This window comes from Paramisgurnus dabryanus, chromosome 6 (assembly GCF_030506205.2).
Source record: "Paramisgurnus dabryanus chromosome 6, PD_genome_1.1, whole genome shotgun sequence".
NCBI classification, from domain to species: Eukaryota; Metazoa; Chordata; class Actinopteri; order Cypriniformes; family Cobitidae; genus Paramisgurnus; species Paramisgurnus dabryanus.
The window spans coordinates 40,608,649-40,629,234 of record NC_133342.1 but is presented as its reverse complement, the minus strand read 5'-3'; the positions used below and the strand labels follow the sequence as shown (position 1 = coordinate 40,629,234).

The 20,586-nt window shown below is 37.2% G+C and overlaps 1 protein-coding gene across 10 annotated transcripts in view; it reads right to left on the bottom strand.

Annotated features, from left to right (window-relative positions):
* Positions 1 to 20,586, bottom strand: part of svilb (supervillin b) — a 79,784-nt gene that overhangs the window by 12,867 nt on the left and 46,331 nt on the right. For 8 of the 10 annotated variants that reach the window (XR_010541913.2, XR_010541912.2, XM_065276806.1 and 5 more), the window contains 15 exons: positions 17,734 to 18,379; positions 14,555 to 14,690; positions 12,980 to 13,027; positions 12,363 to 12,443; positions 7,662 to 7,809; positions 7,029 to 7,115; positions 6,837 to 6,917; positions 5,308 to 5,488; positions 4,914 to 5,086; positions 4,679 to 4,834; positions 3,329 to 3,465; positions 2,203 to 2,350; positions 1,968 to 2,113; positions 1,429 to 1,604; positions 1,187 to 1,334 (listed from right to left, as the gene is read on the bottom strand). Coding sequence is in view for 8 of the 10 variants with exons in the window: in XM_065276806.1 (XP_065132878.1) it covers positions 1,187 to 1,334; positions 1,429 to 1,604; positions 1,968 to 2,113; positions 2,203 to 2,350; positions 3,329 to 3,465; positions 4,679 to 4,834; positions 4,914 to 5,086; positions 5,308 to 5,488; positions 6,837 to 6,917; positions 7,029 to 7,115; positions 7,662 to 7,809; positions 12,363 to 12,443; positions 12,980 to 13,027; positions 14,555 to 14,690; positions 17,734 to 18,379 (2,492 nt within the window). In the remaining 2 variants the exon portion in view is untranslated. The remainder of the gene's footprint in view (positions 1 to 1,186; positions 1,335 to 1,428; positions 1,605 to 1,967; positions 2,114 to 2,202; positions 2,351 to 3,328; positions 3,466 to 4,678; positions 4,835 to 4,913; positions 5,087 to 5,307; positions 5,489 to 6,836; positions 6,918 to 7,028; positions 7,116 to 7,661; positions 7,810 to 12,362; positions 12,444 to 12,979; positions 13,028 to 14,554; positions 14,691 to 17,733; positions 18,380 to 20,586) is intronic. The other 2 variants (XM_065276798.1, XM_065276805.1) reach the window with 2 other exon arrangements.

Here is a 20,586-nt window from a genome sequence, read left to right as displayed (position 1 = left end):
GGAAGGAACAAATGAAAAAAGAAAAAGTAGGAATGAAAAAAGAAACGGAAAAAAGAATGGGAAGGAAGGAAAGAAAGAAAGAAAGAACGAAAGAAAGAGCAAGAAGAAATTAAAAAAAGAAAAAGAAAGAAAGAAAGAATTAAAAAAGAAACAAAATAGGAGGAAAGAAGAAAGGAAGGAAGGAATTAAAAAAAAAGAAAGAAGGAAGGAATGATAATAGAGACAAGCAAGAAAAGAATCAAAGAAAAGAAGGAATTAAAAAAGAAAGAAGGAATTAAAACAAAAAGAAAGAAGAAATTAAAAAGAAATAAATAAGAAAGAAAGAAGGAAGGAATGAAAAAAGAGAGAAAGAAGAAATTAATAAAAAAGAGACAGAAGCAAGAATGGAAAGAAAAGAAAGAAAGAATTAAAAAAGGAGGATGGAAGAAAGGAAATAAATAAGAAAGGAGGAAGAAATCAAAAAGAAAGAAAGAAAGAAAGAAAGGAAGAAAGAAAGAAAAAAGGGATGAATAAAAAAGAGACAGAAGTAAGAAAGAAAGAAAAAAGAAAGAAGCGAGGAAGAAATGAAAAAAGGGATGAAAAAAGAGACAGAAGCAAGAAAGTAAGGAAAGAAAGAAAGAAAGAAAGAAGCAAAGAAGGAATGAAAAAAGAAAAAGAATGAAGGAATGAAAAAAGAAAAAAATGGAGGAAGGAAAGAAGAAAGGAGGAATGAAAAAAGAAAAAAAATTAAAGAGACAAAATGAAGGACAGAAAGACAAAAGGGAGGAAGGAAGAAAGGAAAAAAGAAGGAAAGAAAATAAGTTTTTATTTGTCACAAACCTTCACAGTTACATAAATTTACAATTACAAATTTGGGCAACTCTATATGTGCAACATCTGAGATAAAACATAAATCTGAGATAAAGTATTAAAGCTACAACTAAATCTAGAACTAAAATATCACTTAAACTACAGAAAATATTTACAACTGAAGAAATAAAAATGTAGAAAGTATGAGGAAATGAAAAGAAACGTCAGAAGGGAGAAACAGTAGAGTGCAGTGTGTTATGTGTTACATGTGCAGTGTTCAACAAAGTAAAAACCAAGAGAGAAAGAAATAAGAAAGAAAGAATCTATATGAATAGCAAACATTTGTTTGAAAACAACACACAGAAGAAGCAGATGTGACAGAAGTTTATCTGCTCACCTTCTGCTGGACGGGCTGCTCCTGAACTGTTTTAGGTGACAGTCTAGAAGCATCTTTCCAGTCCAGAAACTTCTCTTTAAACAGACACGTTTCATTGTGTTCAGTCAATCTACCAAATATAGCCCAGTCTGGACGTCCTTGACCTTTCCTACAAAACACACACAAACATACTAATGGAGTTACTCAACACAGAAATAAATCTTTTACTGTGATCATATAAATCTAATGTGTGTATAACGCACCTCGGTATCAGAGTGTTATGTCCTCCAGGGTCTAAGGGATTGATGTCACAGTTTGTGTAATCGAAGGTGCCGTTCCAAAGATGTTTGGCGAGCTGAAACGCCACCTTCCTCTGTGTCAGTGTGACCTCTTTACCGTGCCAGACATAAACTTCACTACCAAAGTCAAACACGATCACCTACAGAGAAAATCAGGGTCAGGTACATAATCAATATACAATTATAAGTATAGACCGTTTCAGCAGTAACAATATAAACAAGCAGCTGTCACGGTCCGCACGTAACTTCCGGTTAACTCCGCTAAGAATAAATAACAACAAAGTTCTTTAAACGTAGTTTATTTATATAACAAGCAAAAAAACAACACATAGATTACCCAGGAAACCAAAACATTTGTTATTTTTGACGAGGCATTCGTTCAAGAGATCAGTTTAGTAACTAGTCAGACCATTAAAAAAACGAAACCGGAAGTAAGGTTCGGATCCAGACGTGTATCACGTGCGTCCAATGAAACCGTCTATACTGAACACAATCTCATGCACCTCTTTAGAGCCCAGCAGGGAATTTCGGGGCACTTTTCCCCAGAAATCATCATCAGGAAGCAGTTTATCATCCACCAGGCGAAAGATGCAGTTTGTCTCCACAACTGCACTTTCGAACATCTCGTCCTCCTCTGGAGACCCAGCCGCTGTAGTAGTAAAACATTTAGAAGTCAACCTCAACGTTAACACAATAAATCTGGGTGTCATATCCACGTATAGATTTTGGTGTACTCACGCTGATAGCTGGCCGGTCCTCCCAGAATCTTCCAGAACTCTGCAGCAGTGGGACTTTGGGAGTTAACCCCTTCCTCAATGGTATCCACCTGTGTTGCTCGACACCCAAGATCACGGTTTAGCTGGATAAAGGTGGCCAGTTCTGATGCCTGGAGGTTAAGCAGACAAAAACAACCATTATGTAAATTTATATGTAGTGGTCATCCAATATGTTTTATTATTCCATATCCGATATTGAGAGCGCAAAGTACCTGATTGGCCAATATGAGGCAGATATAACACAAGTACAATTACTAAATAAACATTTATTCCACATAATATTTATGAATATGCCCATTTAATCACTTCAAAAATATTAACAAGACATATGTACTGTGGATCTGTCACCTCACAGTCGGAGTACAACTTTGCTGCACACCCGAGTGTTTTACTGTCTGTCAGACGCTTATCATCGAAGTGTTGTTTTTTTATTTGGAACAACTCATTTAAGGAACAGAACGATTTTGTTGGCCGATGCAATAATAAAATAGAAAAAGATAAATAAATCGGCCAATATTATGGACACTGCAATATACCGCTCTATCTTTAGGTCTGATCTATATGCATAGGTGGAGTTTGGGGGGCCAGGGTGGGTACTGCCCCCCCTCAGACCAGAGACAATTATGTTTTGTCTGTGCTATTAATAAAATAGAAATATAAGAATTCATATTTTATTTATCTAATCTTAATATTTTAATGGGGAGACTGAGTAACTTAACGCTAAAATAGTTTTGATTCATTTAAGCCTTTTTTTAAAGCCATACTCTCTTGCTAATATCAAAGTATTTGAGTAGGTGCCCCCAAGCACAAACACAAAACTCTGCTTATGTCTACATCAGGGATGGGCAACTTCGGTCCTGGAGGGCCGGTGTCCTGCAGAGTTTAGCTCCAATCATAATTAAACACACCTGAAGCAGCCAATTGAGGTCTTACAAGGCATACTAGAAACTTTTAGGCAAGGGTGCTGAGGCAAGTTGGAGCTAAACTCTGCAGGACACCGGCCCTCCAGGACCGAAGTTGCCCATCCCTGGTCTACAAGATCAGTAATTGAAAGTTTTACTATCCTTGTCATGAATAACAAACAGTACCTTGGCTCTTTCTATGACATTTGCAAACTCTCCGATCCAAACGAAACAATGTTCAGGTGTCACAAGTAGAAAACAGTCACCACTGTTAAGAGAGGAGACTCTGGGCTCCACTAGTCTGGTCTGCACGTGTCGTCGACCTGGGGAACATTCATACAAGTAGTGAATAATAGATATATAAAACACTCAACAAACAAAATGGCAGGTTCTAAGCAGGCACAACGCAACTTCTCATGTTTCAATGGTGTAACAAAAATTACAGCCAATCAGAACGCCCTTACATATCTATGTGACGGTGTAGGAAGATTTGCATAACACCACCCAAAGTATACGCAAAGAAAACGTAACTTTTATTCTCGCTGTAGTATTGTTGTTGTGGAGAAGCTGTGCTTTGGGATTTTCCTTCATTTCCTTCACATGCTTGAGGTATGCGACCAATCACAACGCACTGGATAGCACTTTTCAGAATGATGAGCTTTGTAAAAATCAATGCGTTTTAGAAAGGTGGGGCATAGAGGAGCATTCTATTTATGTAAAGCTGCTTTGAAACAATTACCAATTGTGAAAAGCGCTATATATATATAAAATTTTATTGAATTGAATAATGTACGGTAAGGTGTGTGTATTTTTTTACCTTAAAATGCGTAAACACATGTTCTTTTTGTCAATGTCATATGACCCCTTTATGTTTTAGTAACTCTGACATGAGGTCTTTCCATTTTATTAAATGTTCTTACTTTTCACACTAATATTGCTATTTAGGTTAAATTTATTTTTATAAATTTTTCAACTAATATTTTGACCTATATTTAATTTCAATTAACAGATATATTTGTAATAGTTTAATTTACCTTAAAGGGGACATACCATGAAAATCTGACTTTGTTCATGTTTAAGTACTTTAATTGGGTCCCCAGTGCTTTTATCAACGAAGAAAATGTGTAAAAGATCAACCCTTAGTTTTGGTAAACCATTCTCTGCAAGTATGTGAATAAATAGCTCATGGAAATTTGGGTCCCCTTGTGATGTCAGAAGGGAATAATATGTCCATTAATCTGCACTATCCAACCACAGCACTGTCATTTAGTGCAGAGATCAGCTCATTTGCTTTTAAAGGTCAAACCCAAAATGGAAAATTTTTGCTCAAACCTACAAAGTGTCAATTTTAACATTTTATAATAAATTATCTAGATTATATTTTGAGCTAAACCTTCCCATACAGTACGTACTCTGGGGACACCAAATATTTATTTTACATCTTAAAAAAGTCTTGTGGTGGAGCTTGGGTGGAGCTTATGTTACAAAGTGATGAAATGCAAAAAAATCTTTTTGAAATGATTGTTCAGGACTGACCTTTGACCTGCATAAGCATGAGTTTTTTGTAAGGAGTTGCGCTGTTATTGGTCATCTGCTCGGAGATGCTCACACTGCGCAGACTCACGCTGCTGTAGTTCTCTTTACTGGCCAAACCAGCCAAAGCTGCGTCCGACAAACTGGGGCTCCTACTCACTGCAACACAAACCATCGGCACATTATACATCTACAAACACTGCTGAAGCCCATCTACTCAATGTCTGTCGCTCCTTACTCTTCTCCTGTTTGATTCTCTTACTCTCCAGCTGACCCACGTTCAGTCTCTGCTCTGTGTATTCATGGCGGATGTCGTCTCGGGCCGCCAGGATTTTTAAGGGGTTCTTTGAGGCCTGGACGTTACGAGAGGGACGAATGGCCAGCTTGTGCTGCACCACCGCTGATGTTAACCTGGGATCCCCAAAGAGGGTTCAAAGTTCATGAAATTCATCCTGCTGGTTCCTGGTTAAAGTCACTGTTTGTACCATAATGTACAATATTAAAAACTAAACCAAACTAATTTGACAGAGTGTGTTTTCATTTGTTGCCGTGTGCTTTCTGAAATGTTGGTTTAAACTTCCTGGAATTTGGAAATGTGTACATCAATAAAAATAAAAAAACTAAATACTTACATTGGTATTTGTTTTCCAAAGATGGCATCAAAATCTTCCTCCAAATGCATTCGGCTACTCAGGCTACGGGGAATATCAGTCACGTGACGGTAAAATTTGGAGAAGATCTCATCATCCAATCGCATGACTTCCTTCACTGCCTTTTCAGTCACAGTCAGAGTCGTCTCCTGCAAATCTGATACTGAGAAAAAAAAATACAAAATTATGAAACAAAACTCACTAATAATAGTATTAAGAACTAGTTTAATATTTTTAATACCACAACCAAATATTTGAATAATTTTTTTGGTCAATTCAAAGAGTGGAGCCCTGGTTAAAACATGATTTCTCTGAATTCAAACACTGTTGAAGAAATGAGTTATAATGCAAGTACACTAGCACAGTGTTATATATTTTGATGTAAAAATTTTACATATCGTGCCTTTAAAGGGACAACTTTTTTGAAAATATGCTCTTTTTTTAGCTCCCTTAGAGTTTAAAGGCGTTCTAAGCGAATCTGCGAGACGTTAGTTTTTGTTGACGTTTGAATTGTTTTCAAACAGATGGAGCGTAGCTAACTCCTCCCCCTCCCCCTCCCTTCCGTGCTTTCATGAACGCGCCCAACCCCCACCCCCAAATCCTTTTTGCCGATTATTGGCTGGAACACTTTGTTTTGTTTTTTTATGCTAGGTTTGGCCACTGTGTTGTTATTGCCTTTTGTGAAGCCTGGGCTGTCTACTGAGATCACGTTTTTTTACAGTTTGATCAGCGGACAGGCAGCAAGCAGATAGTGAGGAGATGTTTGCTGTATGTAACAAAAAATGTTTTATGGTCTAAAACGCGTCAATTCGCTTAGAGCACCTTTAACATTTGATTTTTACCATTTTAGAATCCATTTCGCTGATCTCTAGTTCTGGCTGTGCCACTTTTAGCATAGCTTAGCATAATTCATTGAATCTGATTAGACCATTAGCCTCGCGCAAAAAAATAACCCAACAGTTTCGATGTTTCCTATTTAAAACTTGACTCTTCTGTAGTTACATCGTGTACGAAGACCGACAGAAAATTAAAAGTTGTGATTTTCTAGGCAGATATGTCTAGGAACTATACTCTCAAACTGGCGTAATAATCGAGGACTTTGCTGCCGTAACATGGCTGCAGGAGGCGTAGTGATATTACACACTGCCCGAAAATAGTCCCCTGCCATTGAAAGTAACCAAGAGAATTATTTTCATGCAGTGTGTAATATCACTACACCTGCTGCAGCCATGTTACGGCAGCAAAGTCCTTGATTATTATGATTAGCACGATGCTAATGGTCTAATCAGATTCAATGGATTATGCTAAGCTATGCTAAAAGTGGTTGTGCCAGACCCGGAGATCAGCTGAATGGATTCCAAAGCGGTAAAAATCAAATGTTTAACTCTAGGGGAGCTGGAAAATGAGTATATTTTCAAAAAAGTGGAGTGTCCCTTTAAATCCTTAATGATTTTTATTTATACTCTCGCTGCTATAATTGCATCCAGCAGATCCTGAATCAATCAACTCACCTTTACTGTTCAAACGGCCCAAAAACGTCTCCAACTTTTCCAGCTTCTTATCAGACTCCATTTCTCCTCTGGCCTCAATTTCTGCAACACATCAGTTTTTGCCCCAGTTAAATAATGTTTCAAATCACACTTTAAAAACTTTTTGGCTTTCTATGCAGAAATATTCATCCCCACTGTGAGTCTCTCATTTACCTTCTTGTGGTTTGGAGACACTGCTTTTCACTTTAGTAGATACTGGAGAAATAATCGGGCTGATAACTGCAGACGAAGCAGTCAGACCTGACACACACAGACAGGAGAAAAGACAGAGAGACAGGTAAATAAAGAGGTATATATACAGATCAGATTTATTCAACAACGACAACTAAGGTCATATGCAAAAAATGACTTTCTCACTTAATTTTTTTGTTTTGTTTTCAGTAAAAATATACAAAAATTCATAAATCAAGATGTATTTTCTTGATGACCAAAATTACCTAAGAAAATAACTAGTTTTTTAGACAAACATTTCCAATTTAAATGAATTTGTGCTTAAAACAAGCAAAACAAATCTGCCAATGAGGTAAGACATTTTTTCTTGATTTTAGTATTTAAGAACAAAGTCTTTTTCTTATCCCATTGGCAGATTATTTTGCTTGTTTTAAGCACAAATTCCTTTGAATTGTATATAAAAACTAGACTTATTTTCTTAGGTCATTTTGCTCATAAAGGCAATGCATCTTAATTTAAGAATTTTTTGATATTTCTACTGAAAACAAGACAAAAATACTAAGTAAGAAAGTTATTTTTTGCAGTGTACCAATGTCTCACACAACACTTCCCAACCTTTTTTCACCATCTTGGCAGCCACAGTGTACTGGGCCGAGTCATTGGCCGTGCCCTTTCCCGTACTTTGCCACGCCTCCTCTCGAACAGAGATCATCTGTTTCCTCTCTTCAATGGACATCTGCCCCTCCCTCTCTTCTCCGAGCTTCTGATTAAAAAAATAGCAGGAATAAAAATACCAATTACACCCCACGAAGTTTAACCCATGTCAACATATGTTTAAGTCTCATCATTTAACTATAAGATTCGGACCATCAACTCTTGATTTCACATTGATTGTAATTTTAGACTGATTGTAATAGTTATGACCTTAGTCAATAATAAAGAAAGATATCAAGGTTAAAGACTCAAAGTCATCTGCTGGGATGTTTTAACCCAAATATAAACATTTTCCTGGGTTAATCTAACCCAACAATAACCCAGTATTTTTAAGAGTGTAGGTATTGTTTGTGATACATAGTAAACTGAAACCTATAGACGGTTTTATCGGAAACATGCATGTTGTTGCGGTTATGTGCCTGGCCTGAAATAAACTTCCAATCTGTCCTATTATTTGTTGCTGTGTCCCAAATTTAAGGCTATGTCCTCCGATGGCTGCATTCTAAAACCGTTGCATCATAGCAACACGACTGAAAGTCAGTAAAAGGTCGTCCCAATTCGAAGCCTGCTCAAAATGTGACCTCAAAATGTGTCCTCCTTTCTCCGGGCTTTTAAGGATAGACCGAATGGATCCTTCACAGCCGAGGCTATTCCCGAAATTCATTGCGTGTCTGTAACGACTGAACATATTGGATATGGCTGGATATTTTAAAATAAACATTTAAAACTTTATTAAAAAGTGTATTTAGCAGAAAAGTGTCTTGTCAGGGTTCTCACACCTTAGTTAACTTCAAATTCAAGGACCTTTCAAGGTCTTTCCAGGTGCAATACCCTCAAATTCAAATTCAGGGACTAAATGGGGGCACAAATTTCAAGTGAGAGCAAGGTTACATTGTGTTACCTTTTAAGATACATTGTTACAGTTCCCTTTCGAGGGAACTGGGGCTGCGTCACTGTGGTGACACTTTGGGGACGCCTCCAGGGGTAAGTGGGTCTGAATGTGTATATCAAATTCAACCAATGGTGAGGCTTAACGACAAAGACAGGGTGACGCGGGAGCCAGGAAGTATATCGCTATCTGAAATATTGCCAAAGACGGCGTTACAGGGACGCAGGAAGTATGGCAAGGGAGACGCAGCGTCTCGTTCCCTTCTCAGGGAACAACAGTTACATACATAACCCGAGACGTTTTCATGTGTCAAACACAACTATGCAAAAAAGCATTTTGGTATGAATCAACATTCGCATATAGAAGATATAAGTATTTAAAGCGAACAGTTTAGCACGTGTGCTTAAAAAGTCTAGAATTTTATGATATTATCCTACACTACACAGGGAATAATATGGATTTTTTTCCAGAAAACTTCTTGCATAAAATAGATTCAAGCACTTTCAATGCCCTGTATCTATGCATGTATATTTTCAAAAACTTCCCAGGGCCTTGAATTTTTTCCCCCAGATTCACAAACTTTGAAGGATTTCAAGGACCCGTGGGAACCATGATTAACATTATTCTGTTTATGTTGTATTCCTAAGATTAATTTGATATACTGTTGGTTAGTTTAATCTACACCAAGTGTCATTTGGGTGCATACAGCAGGTGACACAAATAATGGATTCTCCAAAAGTCAGACTGTCTCATTTCTGTTCTCTTCGTGGACTTCAGAGGCTGCGACCTTCAAAGCCCAGGTGCTTGCCTTCTGTGAGCGAGTCAAATTGGGACACAGCTTGTATCTCTGTATTTATTATTTATGGAAGGCTACCGGATGTTATGTTTGGGCCACAAAGGCAGTTTATTTATGTTGCTGCCACTAAAACGGTCTATTAAGCACAGACGACAAAATATAAAAAATGTTCTACTACATAAACGCAACACTCTCAGTGCTAGTGTGATTGACCTGGTTTACTTTACATAGCCTATAAATAACCATACATTTAAAAAAGCTTGTATGTTTTCTGAGAAACTGATACATTTATTTAAAAAATAAAATAGGTTTAAAAGACAATCCTTATTCATCATTTTAAAAACAACTAGGGATGCACTGAATGTTCAGCAACTGAAACCATTCGAAAAAAATAGGACACTTTAAAATGCTACCACACTGCTGATAAACCTGCTTATTTTATAAAGCATGCACACCGGTTACTGTGCTTTCACACTGCCACCGGCGAGAGCGCCGATAAAAGCTCTGGCTGCTCTGCCAATGACCCTATAGACAGTGAGTGCGTTTACATGCACAGAATAAGCGAATAACTATCAAAAATCTGCTTATTATAGAAAACTGTTTTCATGCGTTTACATGCAAATCAATAAACCGGCTATGCAGACAACTGCGTTTACATGGGACTTGGAGAATTATCAGTTTTCTCGCAGGCAGTGACGTCACCACCTATAGTACACAATAGTCGATCACAAAGTCAACGGCATATCTGTCTTAAGCTGTACTGTTGTATCTCTTCTCGTGTCTACAGAACCAGTAAATGTAACATAAGCTTCTATTTTCACAGTTTCTCTGCCAACTGCTTTGGTCAAGCGGAGACTTTTATGCGTTACCTTGCGCTTACTTCCGCGTGTGACGTTTATCTTTCATACTCGGAGACATGCGCACATGGACAAAACCGTGAGAAAGCAGGTTAAGGTGTTTACATGCCACGCAATCGGCGTAATGAGCAAAAAACTACCTTTGCCGATCGGTTTTTGCTTACGCCGTTTATGAGCTTTCCCCGATTAAAGAAAACAGTTTTACGCGTTTACATGACCCCACGTGTTATCAGTTTATTAAGCATAATCGGCGTAAGACTGTGCATGTAAACGCACTCAGTTTCAGCAGTAACAACATAAACGGCTTTCGTGGTCCACACGTAACTTCCGGTAAACTCTGCTAAGAATAAATAACAACAAAGTACTCTAAACGTAGTTTATTTATATAACAAGAAAATAAACAACACATACACTGTAGATTACATAGGAAAACAAAACATTTGTTATTTTCGACTAGGTACGTGCGTCCAATGAAACAGCTTATAGAAGAGGTGTAGTGGACGCTCTGACGCTCGAATGCATTCTCTGAACTCCTCTCAAGCAGAGGTTTCTGCCTTCTGATTGGTTGCCGCCGAACATTTCCTCCTTCTGATTGGTTGCCCCCGAACCGCGTCACAGCTCATTACCATAAAGTTTAACTGATTTCAACTCTCCTTGACGCTCCCACCGTACATTACGCGCCTCACCGGAGCTCGCCACCAGCTCTTATTGAAAATGAATGATTTCCGGCCACTTTGACGCTCTCGCCGATGGCGGTGTGAAAGCAGAGTAACTCTATGCTGGTTGCTATTTGATGGTATAATAAAAAGCGTTATTAAAAAGTCTGTTTTTTTTTTTTTCAGAAATCTCGTTTTTTGGTTGTGCATTCCAATTAAAGGAATATTCAATTTTCTTAAAAGAAAAATCCAGATAATTTACTCACCACCATGTCATCCAAAATGTTGATGTCTTTCTTTGTTCAGTCGAGAAGAAATTATGTTTTTTGAGGAAAACATTGCAGGATTTTTCTCATTTTAATGGACTTTAATAGAGCCCAACATTTAATACTTAACTCAACACTTAACAGTTTTTTTCAACGGAGTTTCAAAGGACTATAAACGATCTCAAACGAGGCATTAGGGTCTTATCTAGCGAAACGATAATAAAAAATATGGTCTTTTAAACCACAACTTTTCGTCTAGGTCCGGTCCAGCGCGACCTAACGTAAATGCGTAGTGACGTAGGGAGGTCACGTGTTACATATATAAAACGCACATTTGCGGACCATTGTAAACAATAAACTGACACAAAGACATTAATTAGTATCAGTTGACATACAACAACGTATGAACGGTCCTCTTTTAACACACTTGTAAACACTGGGGCGGAGTTTCACGTTCGTCCTCTGTGACCTCTTGACGTCATGACGTATTGCGTGGGGTCACGTTGGCGCATCACAACCGGATTTAAACGAGAAGTTGTGCTTTAAAAGTGTATATTTGTTATTTTTATTGTCAAAAATGACAATCGTTTTGCTAGATAAGACCCTTACGCCTCATTTGGGATCGTTTATAGTCTTTTTATAGTCTTTTGAAACGTTGAAAAAAACTGTTACGTGTTGAGTTAAGTGTTAATTGTTGGGCTCTATTAAAGTCCATTAAAATGAGAAAAATCCTGGAATGTTTTCCTCAAAAAACATAATTTCTTCTCGACTGATCAAAGAAAGACATCAACATTTTGGATGACATGGTGGTGAGTAAATTATTTGGATTTTTCTTTTAAGAAAATGGAATATTCCTTTAATATCAATTCAACTGCAGTTGGTTTGTTTTGATTTAAACCTTCATAACTTAAAAAATACAGCTAAGTAGCAACATAAAACAAAATAATAACATGATAACATAATAAACATGTTTTGACAAAAATGTTAAAAATGGAGTTCTCTCGTTTTGCAACGAAACTCTGTTGTACGGCTGAATAGTTTCGTTTGCCGGACATTCGGTGCAACCCCCCTACCCCATAAAAACATTTGGAAAATAATGAGAACAGAAATGCTCCAAAATGCCCATGGTATTTCTTACCTGTCCCTGATGTTCTACATATTGGCATTTTGGGGAAGATGGAAGAGGTGGAGGAGAGTAGGTAGAAGAAAAGACAGGTCCCTAAACACGGAGATGAACGATGACACATGAAGTAGAAGACAGGAGTAAATGAAGAATAAAGTAAAAGTCATAGGAGTTAAGTAAAGAACAGAAAAAGTGAGATGAAGAATGCAGAAAAAAAAATATGTACAAGTTCTAAACATGAAGGTGTTTTATCTAAAACATGAAGAAATGTATTTAATATATTGTTTCATCAGGTGACATCTAATTAATCCTCAGACACACAAGAAAAGCAAAGTGTCCCTTAAGATTGAATCATAACTTTATAAGCAAATTTAAAGCAAAAAATGAGGCAAATGAGGCACCTATTACTGTCTGAAAAATCTAAAAGCATTTAAATAAGCAAAATTCTCACAAGTTATGATTGTAAAAGTTACTTCAAAGATACAGTGAAGGTAAAGCAGAAGTCAAAGCACCAGCAGCTTTAGAAACGAGTCAGCCAGTCATCTAACAGCTAAACACCAAAGCTTCAAGCCAATTGAAAAACAGTGCTGAGTAGAAAGCAGGACACAGCCACTGAGATGTTTATATCTTACCCAGAGCTGTTCAGATGATGTGAACTCTCTGATAACAGTCTGCTCTTCCTAAAACACACAGGTGATGTACAGTATGTGTGCGTGAGAAATGGGCTGAAAGTAAAAAACGGTACTTGAAAGCTAATCTGTCCTTTTTCCTTCATTTTCAAATGCAATTGAAAACATTTTACTTTTTATATTTGAATTAAGAGAGGGAGATTTTAGCATCATGACAATACAGGACTTCATTCATGTTACTATTTGCCTCTTTTACCAGCACAGATTGCCCAGAAAAAAAATTTAAGGGGTGATGCCTTTATATAATATAAAGGCATATATTTCTTTATATAACACTCATACAACCCCAAAGGGTTGTAACTTAAAGGGATAGTTCACCTAAACTTCTTTTTCTCATCCTCATGTTGTTTTAAAGCTTAGACGTAAGAGTATTATCTAAACATTAATGCCAAGGAAAGCCCCTTATACTACAGTAGGCGACCTGAAAATGCGAATAAACTGTTTCCATTGCCGTTTTGCGAAATAGACAAGTGGCCATATTTTTAATTCGCAAAGTCAATTTGCGGAATTTAAAGGCTACTGACATTTTGATAAATGATGGTAAGCACACAGTTGACAGTGCACATTAAATTCCATCATATTTGTTTTCCTAGTCAATGGTCACTTACTGCTGTGTGTTTACCATCACTTATCAAAATTTCTTCTTTTGTGTTCATCAGAAAAAAAGACATTAATATATAAATGATGACAGAATTTTCATTTTTGTGGGAACCATCCCTTTAACATATGCTGGGTTAATTTAACCCAATGGCTGCACTGTAAAAAGATTCCGTAGAAATTACAGTATTACTGGCAGCTGGATGCCAGTAACTTACTGTAAATTTATATTAATGTTATTTACTGACAACAGTTTGTTCAAAGTTAAATGAACATTAAACATTAACAATTCTTTGTCTTACAGAATAAAAATATAAAATAACAGCCTCATGCAAAGCATTCTGGGAACCAAAAATCCTCATCAACCTTTTTCTGGGTTTTTCTTTCAGATTTTGTTTCCCAGAATGCTTTGCTTGAGAATGCTTTGCAGACTTGCTAATGTTTAATTTTCATTTAACTTTGAACAACCTGTTGCAGGTAATTAACATAAATTTAAATTTACAGTAAGTTACTGGCATCCAGCTGCCAGTAATACTGTAAATTCTACGGAATCTTTTTACAGTGTGGTTTTGTCCCTTTTTTGACCCAACATTGGGTTGAAAACAACCCAGCATATTTTACAGTGTACTGTAGTCTTTTACTTTTGTAAAAGTGTGTCATCATATAAGGTTTTAAGCCTAGAGGCTGCCAATTCACAGCTTTGACTACAAGAGTGAATGTATGATGTGTTGCTATTGGCAAATTTTGTTGTCACACTTCATTGAAGGAAAAGATAATAAAAAACCTAACACTGTCTTTATCACATTTAACACAAACCTTTGAGACTTCATGGGAAGATTTTTAAAGAATATTATTGCCATTCTTATAAGCTGCAAAATGACAAACAAGTGGAAATTTGACATTTCTCGATTTGATTCTTACCTTTTTCTTGAAGCCTTGCTCCTCCAATATTTGTCCAGTCTTGTCGCTTGCTGATGCCACTTCTTGTACAACTTCTTGTTTCTTGTTGATTCTGTTTTTCCAATCTTCCTCTCCACTCTTCTTCAACAGAGCCAACCTGAGAAACATTAATAAAATGCCTCACTTGTTCTTCAACAAAAACCTTTTGACAGCTTTAAAGTAGTCTGTTTAAAAAAGTTAAATTACGTGTGCCTTTTGAATTAAACATTTTAGAACAAAATGGAGATGATTGACATAATAACCCTCTTTCACATCACTATACAGCTTTCAGCTTTGACTCTTTTGTCAATCTCTCTCTCTCTCTCTCTCTCTCTCTCTCTCTCATTTCTTTGTGCCCTGCAGAGGAACACTGGGAGTTTCAAAATAGTGTCGTCCGTGTTTGGAGTGTTCGCTGAGTGCAGTAATGACCTACATTCATTTATCAGAGCAGACAGAAGGAGAACAGCTTCAGTCATCTTGCAACATCTCCAGCCATCAGCCTGCTGTTTCTTACAATGCAGTACACCCATATGCCATAAATATGCCATTCCTTAGGAAATTCAATTCGCACTAAATTACTGTATAGTACACAACATTTTAATTATTTACAAAGTGCCTGAATAAATCAATTTGAATGGGTCAAATTAGGAGGAAAGCCATTACCAATGGTTTAAAACGTTCATCGTTCACTTTCTTCAGCGGCCTAGGTTACAAAATTATTCACATAGTCCCAACTCTTACTGGCTGTCACGACGAAACACGCATATGACAGCTTGTCATGAGACACGAAAGAACCAATGAGATTCTATGTCATTGACATGCTGCCATATTTGAAATTTCCACAGATAAATGTATTGTTGCAATGTATACAATTGTAAATAAGCTAAATAATTAAGCAATAATTGACGTCGAGCTGTTAAATGATTAGAAAAGAATTCAAATCAATTATTAAGCTTACACCACTGTTACCACAGATATTGCTCTGATGGTCATTTCAAGACAATTAACAGGTCAGGTGTGCACTTATCAAAATATAATGCATACCCGCCTATCATTTCTCAGCCAATCATCATAAAGCATTCAACAGGCCTGTGGTATAAGCTAAAAATATAAAAAAATTACAAACATATTATTTCAGAAAACATTTATTAACCCACTGGAGTAATTTGTTCTGCTTTAATGATGAATGTAATTGGAGCTCCAAATAAGATAACTTAACTCATTTCAATATAAAATTATTCTTTGTGTTTACCTGAAGAAAGGAAATGATATACATCTGAGATGTATTTATGAACTAATACCTGAATATTTTTTATACACTTTTACATAGGGCTGTGACGATACATCGCATTCCCCATTAAAAAGACCTGCCTGAAATCGATTCTGAATCGCAAAGCTTCGATTCTGTGTTTCATGCACAGCTTGTGCATGTACTACGGCTCTGTGATCAGTAGGAAGTCCTTATCAATCTAAAATCACTATGAGTTTGTTATAATGTGAATTTAAAAAAGCAACACTCGTCAAACACAATCAATTTAAAATATTTTTATTATCATGAAAATCTGAAGAACAGCGATATAAATATCCCTTTAGACATTTCCTGGAATAGTGTTTGTAATGCTACTTCTTTCTACATGAGAGCGCCCTCTGGATTTTGGATGTGGCGGCATTTCACCGCAATTCATTCAAATTCATTCATTGAGAAAACGCGCATTTGCACGATTAATCGTCACAGCCCTACTTTTACACAATACACTTTTAATACACCTCTGCCTTCTGTAATCTTTCACTTTGTCCCATACTAAATACTGTTAGCAAATCTATGCTATTGTTATCCTGGAAAAGCTCACAGATGTGGGGATTGCAGCAATTTATTTTTTCTAATGTGTTGACTTTACTTTAAGATCATTTGCAGGTGGACACGTACAGTTTAAAAAAAAAAATGTGCAGCAAAAATAGCAGTGTGCCGGTTCTATTGTATTTCAGATTTGGTTTGTTTCTTTTTTGCTATTTTTTCCCGGTTTTTCCACGCTCTGCATCGAGAGTTGAAAGGGATTCAACTTTGGGTGAAAAGCTCCGCTAGTCAATGTCAGTTCTCAAACGGCTGTCCAATCAAAGTGGAGGAGGGGTGGAACAAGTATTACAACAACCACTCACAGCTTAAGTATCACAGCCATCAAAGTGCTCGGCTGAAGAAAGCTAGCACCCTAGCTGAAAAAACAGCTGGCAATCGATGTCCTTCAGGCATTTTTAGCCGCGTTTAAAAGTTTTGGTCTGCACAACCCCTTCAACTTCTGCATAATTAAGGGCGTGGCCACTTGAGTGACGGTTGAACTGCCACTGCTGTCACGAGAGTCAAGCTAGGCGGGCGTGGTTTCAGCTACCGCCTCATTAAATATTTTCGGTTATCCGCGAGTGACGCGCAGTGACACACGGCCAAGATGGCGACGGCAAGCACTGCCTACATTAAGCTTTAATAAAAGCTCTTCACAAACCTATGGATGACGTCACGGACACTATGTCCATACTTTTTTACAGTCTATGAGAAAAACTTATACAGAAATTATTTTTTCATACTCAAAAATCTTACAACATTGTATTCGATTGTGGAAAGTGTTGGGAGTTGTCTAAAAAAGAAAACATTATAGAGCAACTGTACAGACCTAACTGATAATTCATCAGAAAAACCCAAATTCTCTCAATTTACTCACCATCACAGATAGTTGGATACAGTTTGAGTTAAATTTAATAATTTTCTTGCTATTTCGAGCTTTGTAATGATATTAAATTGTGGTTTTGAAGCCCCAAGAAGTGCATCTATTCATGCTAAAAGTAACCAATAAGACTCCAGGGAGATAATATATGTCCTTTGAAGTAAAAAACAAAACATTTGTGAGAGAAAATAATTCATATTTGAGCTTATTTAGCCATTAAAATGTTGTTGACCAATATTCAATTGCAATACAATGCTAGGGAGTGCAAATTAAGGGATCATTTTCGTTCTTTGTAAACTTAAGCCTATATGTGGGTCTTAATTCTTTTGTTTCTTTCATGCTTGCTTTGGACCCGTTTGGTGTTGTATAGACAGTTATTGTGTGTTCGACTTCAAGCAGGATATTCAAACAACAACATACACCAAAAAGCAAGTCACAAACACGCACCTTTCTTTGATTGACATGGACGACATGGCTTCAGGTTCTTCTTGGATCTCTGGCCTTTGGTCTTTTAAGACAACAGGTCCAAGTGGGCTGTATTTTCCCTGGATCTCCTCCTGGGGTGGACTTTGAGGTGGGATGAAGCCCTGGGGTTTTGGCTGAGTTTGAGGGGGTATCTTGGGTTGAGGGAGACTGTGGGGATGTGACTGGGGTGGAGAGAAGGACTGTGGTTTTGGCTGCGTCTGCGGAGGTATTCTGGGTTGTGTCTGATCTTGTCGTGAAGGAGCCTGAGAGTCTATGCAAGTGTAAGGGACAGAAACCAGGTGAGTTTGGGGTTTGGGCTGCGTAAGTGGCGTTGCAGACGGACTGTAGGCTTGTGGCTGAGATCTTGCTTGCGTCTGGATGTGGACCTGAGTGTGTTGCGTGGGTTTTCGTTGAGGTTGTGGAGGTGTGTACAGCTGTGGTTGTGGAGGTGAGTACAGCTGTGGTTGTGGAGATGAGTACAGCTGTGGTTGTGGAGGTGAGTACAGCTGTGGTTGTGGAGGTGAGTACAGCTGTGTTTGCTGGAGATAAGGGAGTGCGTGTGAGGAACTTCTCGAGGAGACCACGGCACTGCTCACAGACCTTGCCGTGACACTGACATCAGGGACATCTGGCAAATGTAAACACACAGGAATCCCACATAAGCGCATTAATACACAATGCAAAATTTCAAGGAATATTGCACTTTTATAAAAAATCCTGATCATCTACTCATACCCATGTCATCCAAGATGTTTATGTCTTTCTTTGTTCAGTCAAGAAGAAATTAACTTTGAGGAAAAACTTTCCAGGGTTTTTCTCCATATAGTGGACTTTAGTAGACCTCAACTGTTCACAGTTTCATTGCAGTTTCAATGCAGCTTGAAAGGGCTCTAAACGATCCCAACCGAGGCATTTTCGCAAAAAAAATTGTTTTTAACCACAACTTCTCGTCTTGTACTTGCTGTGTGATGCGCCATTGCGAATATCCCGCTTGTAGCATATTATGTAATCATTTGGAACAGTCACACATTACATATGTAAAACACACACTTGCAGACCATTTTAAACAATAAACTGACACAAAGCCATTAATACGTAATATTCAACATACAACAACGTCTGAATGCTCCTCTTTATCCATACTTGTAAACACTAGAGTGATAGTTTACCATAGGTCACTCACGCGTGACCTTTCCATGTGCTTGCGTAATTTGTAAGGTCGGGCTGGTGCATCACACGGCTATTGCCAGACAAGAAGTTGTAGTTAAAAAGTACTTTTTACATTTTTTTGCCGAAAATTATGATTGTTTTGCTAGATAAGACCCTCATGCCTCGGTTGGGATCGTTTAGAGTCATGTTAAAACTGCATTGAAACTGTAAACCGTTGAGGTCCACTAAAGTCCGCTAAATATAGAAAAAAAATCCTGAAATGTTTTTCTCAAAAAACTTAATTTCTTTTCATCTGAACAAAGAAAGACAAAAACATCTTGGACAACATTGGGGTGATTAAATTATCAGATTTTTAAAATGAAAATGGAGTAATCCTTAAAGACAAAATCATCAAGACTTCAGTCTCTGAGAAATGTGAAGTAATTCGATTAGAAATAGAAAGTAGGATTTTTTTTTCATTTAGGTTTAAGAGATCCTGCAGTTGCCTGCTGTTGCTCAAGTGTAAAAGGAGATTACACTAAACACTTCAAACTTTGGCTTATAATATTATTCTGGTTACTGCATAAAATTTCTTGCATCTTCTGGTTTTATTCTAATAAAGAGACAGAGAAATAATTATATATGTCATTATACCATTGCAAGAACAACATATATAATAGTTGCATGGTGACCTAAAACGTTTGCACCCTACTGTATTTACAGTTATAGATAATTGCTGATGCAGTCTATTAGGTTATATTTAACCCCAAAATATCAGGTGATCACAGTCAGCATGAACAAATACATTTTCTTGTATTGAATTTGTGACCTTTGTGTACGAACGTTCCATAATTGACTTAAAGGGACACTCCACTTTTTTGAAAATATGCTCATTTTTCAGCTCCCCTAGAGTTTGATTCTTACAGTTTTGGAATCCATTCAGCTGATCTCCGGGTCTGGCGCTAGCACTTTTAGCATATCTTAGCATAATCCATTGAATCTGATTAGACCATTAGCATCGCGCTAAACAATAACCAAAGAGTTTTGATATTTTTCCTATTTAAAACTTGCTAGGAACTATACTCTCATTCTGCCGTAATAATCAAGGACTTTGCTTGGTAACTTTCAATAACAGGGGACTATTTTCGGGGACTGCATAATATCATTGCGCCTCCTGCAGCCATTTTATGGCAGTAAAGTCCTTGATTATTACGCCAGAATGAGAGTATAGTTCCTAGCCATATCGGCCTAGAAAATCACAACTTTTAATTTTCCGTCGGTCTTAGTACTCGATGTAACTACAGAAGAGTCAAGTTTTAAATAGGAAAAATATCGAAACTCATTGGTTATTGTTTAGCGCGATGTTAATGGTCTAATCAGATTCAATGGATTGTGCTAAGCTATGCTAAAAGTGATACCACCAGACCCAGAGATCGGCTGAATGGATTCCAAAACGGTAAAAATCAAATGTTTAACTCTAGGAGAGCTGGAAAATGATCATATTTTCAAAAAAAGTGAAGTGTCCCTTTAAAATAAGAAATCAAAGTTACTTATTGATTACGATCTTTGACACGACCTTACTTGGTCAATAATAAAGATATTAAGGTTATATTTTCACAGAAATGTTTACATCATGTACCTGTAGAGTGATTTTATGTAGAAAACAGTAGCTGCGTTTCCATTGCA